A 6506-nucleotide genomic window follows, 5' to 3' on the forward strand; every position below is an offset into this window, starting at 1 on the left:
AACAAGGTTAACAGATTCAAACTCCTCAACAATAAGAAAATCATCATGAGTTACGTTAACTTTGTCTTCCTTGCTACCATCATCTTTATTTGTGCTATTGTCTTTACTTGCCTTGGCTTTCTCCTTCTTTAGCTGCCAACAAAATCTCTTCACATGTCCCTTTTGACCACAATGATGACACTCAATATTCTTATACTTTCCTCGAGACTTGCTTCTGCTTTGATCTCTACCTTTAGGACCTCGACTTTTGCTTCTCCCCCTAGACTCAGAAACAAGAACATCTGAATGTGTAATCGATGTACCTTGTGACTTTCTTCTCATCTCTTCATTCAAAACACTGCTCTTGGCAAGATCCATAGAGATTACACCATCAGGAGCAGAATTGGACAATGACATTTTGAGAATTTTCCACGAGTCTGGTAAGGAGCCAAGAAGTAACAATCCTTGAACCTCTTCATCAAACTTGATGCCCATGGAAGATAACTGATTCATAATTCCTTGGAAATTATTCAAGTGATCTGTCATTGATGTCCCATCTGTATACTTCAAAGCCAACAACTGCTTGATCAAAAACATCTTGTTATTCCCAGTTTTCCGAGCATACAACTGTTCAAGCTTAATCCAAAGGGTCCGAGCATGTGTCTCTCCAATAATATGGTTCAACACATTATCGTCAACCCACTGCCTAATATATCCACATACTTGTCTATGCAACAAAGTCCAATCATCATCAGACTTATCATTAGGCTTCTCTGTACCAAAAACTGGTTGATGAAAATTTTTGACATAAAGCAAATCTTCCATCTTTGACTTCCACAAATCATAATTAGGACCATTAAGAGTGATCATCCTACTAGTATTAGTATTAGCTTCCATTGTTCACAGAATCACAAGCCCAGAAAAATACCAACAAGCTCTGATGCCAGTATGAAAGAGCCTAGCAGCGGAAACGACAACAATATCCAACACAAGAATAATATGAAAGCACTCACAACACAATATGGCAGCAACTATAACAAGCAAATATAGCAAGTAAAGCAATAACAAGAACACACCAAGATTTTAACGTGGAAAACCCCCTCAATGTGAGAGGTAAAAACCACGGGTCGTCCATACCAATGAAATAGCTCCACTATAATCAAATGAGGTACAAGAGAGTCTCAAACAAAGCACAAAAACATGCATATAACCAGCCAAAACATCAATGCACCAAAGCTCACAAATAATAGGCAAGAAGATGAAATATACCCAAAAACAGAGCTAATGTCGAAGCCAATTTCTCCCTCTGCAGACCTCTAATTAAAATCTCCACCGTTTAGAATGAAGAACAAGATGTGAAGAATCTACAGTTCAAGTTTCACGTCGATCCAACGGTGAAAGAATGAGAAACTGCCGTTCCAAAATTTCTGCTCTGTGTAAAAACGGGAAACCTAATTTCTCTCTTGCGAAACCAATTTCTCCTACTGCAAACCTCCAATCAACATCTCCACCGATCAAAATGAAGAACAAGATTATAGGAATATGCAGTTTAAATTTCAAGCCGATCCAACGGTGAACAACTGAGAAACTGCCATTTGAAATTTGCTGCTTTGGACAAAAACGGAAATTCTGTTTTTCCCTTTCTTTCTCACTTGGTGGCTATTCTCTCTTTCTCTCAAAAGACCTCAAAAACTGAATTAGGGTTGTGACACTAGGGTGCAAGAATACACCCCCAAAATATTGGGCTTGGGCCTCACAAAGGAGAGAAAAAAACCCAACATACATGTCAATACTCAATACAATAAAATGTGATAAACAAAAAGACGATTAAAAATTAACAAAAGTCAACCATAAAATCATGACTAGCTAGCTAGAAAGCCACTAATGCAAAAACAATATGCGTGCAGAGAGAACAATCTAGATCTACCAGAACTATAGTGGCATATATATATATATAGTTTTACCAACAAATTCAAGCATAGCAGCCACCACAGTAACTCAGAATTCACTGAAACCAAGTTGAGATATTGGTAACCCAAAAAATCACAGCATGAACACTCTCAAGATATATATATTTAATATGAAGTAAAAATTATTGCGTACATTATTTATATTATATAATTTTCCAAGGAATTGGTCTTCCATTTCAACTTTTACGAGCTCTGATTAGCTGGCTTGGCCTCTTAATAAAATTTAAATATTTGTGGTAGGTAATAATGATGTATGTCATTCTACAAATATCTATCTTCGACAATCACCCAAGCGTTTAATTTGTCGTATTTAATTTATAAGAATAGAGAATTACCCAAGTGGATAAAATAAAATAAAATATTATTGTCGAAACCCACAGAATTGCAGAGACAGCCCTTGTTAATTTGTCAACTACAACGGCTACTAATTTTCATATTAGTATAATATTGTCTTCCATTTTGGAAAATATGGCCTGATTGCCATTGTAAGGGAAAATATCTGCATAAATTCTTGTGGTAGCTAGGGATGTGGGCTAATTGATGATATTATTCATTAAATTGATGAATTCCAGGCTTTTGCGCATCACACGGTCACTCAGACATGCACGTTTTCATCTTCTTGTATCTATTATTGCTACTCTCTATGACTATGAGGACCACATAATATTATCATGGAACATATGTATAATGTATGTATATATCTTTTTCTTCTACAAACCTTGTACTTGTTCACACTATATAATATTTACGGACATATTTGCTAACAAAAACAAAATAATTAAAATTTGTTTTATTTAATATTACAATAATTAATGAATAATAAAATAAGTTTAGATTATTTTATTTTTTTAGCATGACTAATAACATTATAACATACAAAATTTGCGGTTCGCTCGGTTAATCAGAGTCTTACTGCCTTACATGATGGCAATTAAACCTTATTGAAATTAAAGATTCCCCCATTATTTTGTCTCTTCATAATACTCCCAAAGTCTCAACCGACACAACTCTTTCAATAAATTAGTTAGATAATAAAAATTAACATTCAATTATTTTCATGTAAAATCAATAAAAATTTAATTAAATTTATTAAATTATGTAACAATTTTTACTATAAATTTTACAGTAAAGACAGCGTTCAATAAATTAGTTAAAGAATGAAGCTTGTTAAACATATCCAGTCAATATTTAAATTAATTATAACACTCGGCCTAGCAGTTAACACGATACAAAGATACTATCGTCAATTATCTATGATTTTATTTGATTGATTGAGCATGGCTGGAATAAATTATTACTGTAACGAATTTCATTTGCATGAATAATAATTTATCAGAAACCAAGATATATAGCTAGATAGCTAGCAAGTTAATAATAAGTTGACGAGTTGAATCGTGTTCAATATTTAATTCATGTACTAATTGAAGTGTATGTATATGGCATAAGAATACAAAAGTAGAAAAAAAATATATTAATAATTATATAGGAGAGCAGGTGTTAGTGCTGTCCAGCACTGGGGTATGATCTGATTGGCAATTTGTTGTGTATATTATTCACATGTATGTGTTCCGGTCAAACCGGTCAGCTATATCTATATATGTAATCTAGCTGTACTCGTTTTCTTTGAAGATATGTTTTTCAACTTCATTCACTCATTCAAACACAACAAATCGTAGTTGGTAAATAATTGTCCAATTGCTGAACTAGTCTCTCTTCTCTTCTCCTACTTCAAATTTTCAAAACGCCCCATTACACTCTAATTTAATAATAATAATCTCTCCTTTAATTTGGCTTGAAGGCTCATTACAGTGACCATAAAATTACTTACCTATATATGTATGTATGTATTATTTACATTTTACAGTATAATATTGGAGCTTAATTAATTAATTGGATTTGTCATCGGGTGAAGTAGAAGCACTTGTTGTGGCATGATGATTGTGTGAATCTGGTGAAGACTTTGGCGACTTGAGAGGATGCCTACGGTGGTGATGGTGGTGAGTCCTCTTCCTCTCCTTGGGAGTTTGAGCTTCTGTGGTAGCATTGGTATCAGCATGATTTGGAACAGTGTAAACAAAGGGTCCAATGGGGACATCATCATAGTCCTGGAGTGGCTCAAGAATCTTAACGACAGCGGGCATAGAAGGACGGTTCCTAGGCCTATGGCTGAGGCACTGGTAAGCCAAGGCTGCTGCTTTCTTTGCACCCATCTCAGAGTACTGTCCCTCCAGCCTTGGATCCATGATCCTCCCCAGCTTCCTTGAATCGTTGAGTGCAGGCCTCGCCCATTCCACCAGATTCTGTTCTCTTGATGGACGCCCCTTGTCCACTGATCTTCTTCCTGTCAGCATCTCCAACAGCACCACTCCGAAGCTGTACACGTCACTCATTGCTGTCAAGTGACCTGTCATCACGTATTCCGGTGCTGCATACCCTTGTGTCCCCATCACTCGTGTTGACACGTGTGTGTCATCTCCTTCAGGCCCGTCTTTTGCCAACCCGAAATCAGATAGCTTTGCATTGTAATCCTGATCATCATTACCATCATCATCATCACTTACTTCAACAACAATAATCATAATAATGCAAGAGAAAGATTGTATTGTATTGTGACACTCACAGAGTCTAACAAGATGTTTGAAGCCTTGAAATCTCTATAGATTACTGGCTTCTTTTGTTCATGGAGAAAGGATAGACCTTTGGCTGCTCCAACAGCAATCTTCATTCTTGTTGACCATGGCAATGACGCAGAGTATCCTGCAATTTCACACATTAGCATATTAAATACATTATCATAGTCAAACAAATTAAACAGTAATAACTAACCCAACAACTTACTTCTAAAGAGTTGATTCTCTAAGCTGCCTCGTGGTAAATACTCATACACCAGAAGCCTATGTTCCTCTTCACAGCAGTATCCAATCAAATTCACAAGGTGCGGGTGACTCAGTTGACCCAGAAACACAACTTCAGTCTGTCATAAACCAGAACAATTGTAAGGTTTAATTAACTACTAAACAAACCAGAATGAATCAAAAGAAAAAGAAAAGGGACTTACCAACCACTCCTTGTGGCCCTGAGTTCCATCCAAATCCAAAAGCTTAACAGCAACAGGCTGAGCCTTGAGACCAGGCCTTACCTTATCATCAATGAAGCCTTTGTGGACAGGTCCAAAGCCTCCTTCACCAAGAAAGTTACTTGATGAGAAGCTCTGAGTAATGATCTTGAGTTCAGCGAGTGAGAAGACATAAAGGTTGGTCCCTGCTAGAGATATGGAGAGATCCTCAGAGAGCGTGGTAGCACTTGGAAAACTCAAATCGGTAACGGAAACCCTGTTAGAACCGCTCCTAGTAGTACTATGACCCTTGGTTGCCACCACTTTGTTGTTTGATTTCTTAGGAGACTGTGGGTAATCAGAATGATCACCCTTGTAACAACTCAGGAACAAGGAACTCAATGTCATCTTCATCTAACCCAAAGAATAGAAAGAATTAAAGAATAATGTTTGTTTTTTCTTGAGGAACCTCAGAGAATTGGTGACATATATAGATACAAAGTGTTTAGGCAGCAGAACTTGTTGGTTGTGTTGAATTTTTCTCTTTGATTTGTGTAGCTCCTATACGTAATGGAATTATTGAACCGAGTATATCTTATTCTCAAGTCTAAGATGTTGGGTTTCGGTAAAATGACATGTCTACCCCTCCTTGACTTTCTCCCTTCTTAGTAGGAATGCCATCTTCCAGAATGTTTCCTTAGCTTTCATTTCATAACACTCAAATGCTATAATATAAGTGGCGCTTTAAAAAGCTATTACAACAGTGGAATATACTACATAATAAATTGTAAGTAAATAAATGAATCTTACAATTTTATTTTCGCCACAAAAAAATATAGTAAAAACTCAGGTGAAGTGGTGAAGTTCACATAAATTTCCACCAACTCATATTTTCAGTCAATCTTGTTTCAAAAAAAAAATTCCATAATTATGTAAAAACATAGCAAAATAGAACTCCATTTCAACTAAATTGTTTATTGCCTTTACGCCGGCGCCATCCTTTTTTTCCGATGTATATGTATTTTCTAAACACAATTTTTTTTTTTGTTATCTATTTCATCACTATATTTGGCAGCTAGCAAAGGGGTAGACACTAGACAGATGACGTAAACAATTAAGTAGGCGACTCTTCGATCAAGCAATGTGTGAACATGATTTAATTTGTTTCTTCTTTCAGATACAGAGAAATGGAACAACAAGCAAAGTCGATGTTCTTGCAACATTGTTAGATTATAGTTTATAGAAAATTTTAATTTGTTTCTAGTTAAAACATCAATGTTTATTAAACAGCAACATAAATTAAAAAAGAAATCATAGTAGTTGGAAACTTGGAATTATATGCCTGCGGTTCAACGGCAACGAACTATTAATTATTAGTTTACGTTTAGTTACGTTAATTTTTTACAAAAAAAATCATGTGTTATATTTTATTTGGACGAATCGCGAGATCATTTGAAATAATAGACGAAATACTAATTATTGTTTTAACTAATGAGTTAGGT

The 6506-nt window shown here is 35.5% G+C and overlaps 1 protein-coding gene across 2 annotated transcripts; it reads right to left on the bottom strand.

Moving 5' to 3' along the window:
• Nucleotides 1-3566: 3566 nt before the first annotated feature.
• LOC107457888 (serine/threonine-protein kinase RIPK) lies at nt 3567-5579 on the bottom strand. 2 transcript variants are annotated; one of them, XM_052259909.1, is made up of 4 exons: nt 5008-5579; nt 4788-4923; nt 4570-4706; nt 3567-4462 (listed from the first exon to the last, which is right to left on the bottom strand). In XM_052259909.1, exons 1-4 carry the CDS (start codon nt 5416-5418, stop codon nt 3836-3838), a joined length of 1311 nt encoding a protein of 436 aa, XP_052115869.1. In that variant the 5' UTR covers nt 5419-5579; the 3' UTR covers nt 3567-3835. The 2 variants fall into 2 exon arrangements, with proteins under 2 accessions (XP_052115869.1, XP_015931562.1); XM_016076076.2 differs by having other exon boundaries at nt 3567-4477.
• Nucleotides 5580-6506: the final 927 nt, after the last annotated feature.

Source organism: Arachis duranensis, chromosome 1 (genome assembly GCF_000817695.3).
Source record: "Arachis duranensis cultivar V14167 chromosome 1, aradu.V14167.gnm2.J7QH, whole genome shotgun sequence".
NCBI classification, from domain to species: Eukaryota; Viridiplantae; Streptophyta; class Magnoliopsida; order Fabales; family Fabaceae; genus Arachis; species Arachis duranensis.

Bases quoted from the DNA above. Each gene is read 5' to 3' on its own strand.
- LOC107457888 (XM_016076076.2), bottom strand. From the start codon at position 5,418: ATGAAGATGACATTGAGTTCCTTGTTCCTGAGTTGTTACAAGGGTGAT. The intron at 4,924-5,007 runs GTAAGTCCCTTT...GGTTTATGACAG, and splicing joins AGGGCCACAAGGAGTGGTTG to ACTGAAGTTGTGTTTCTGGG. The intron at 4,478-4,569 runs GTGAGTGTCACA...AATGATGATCAG, and splicing joins CAAACATCTTGTTAGACTCT to GATTACAATGCAAAGCTATC.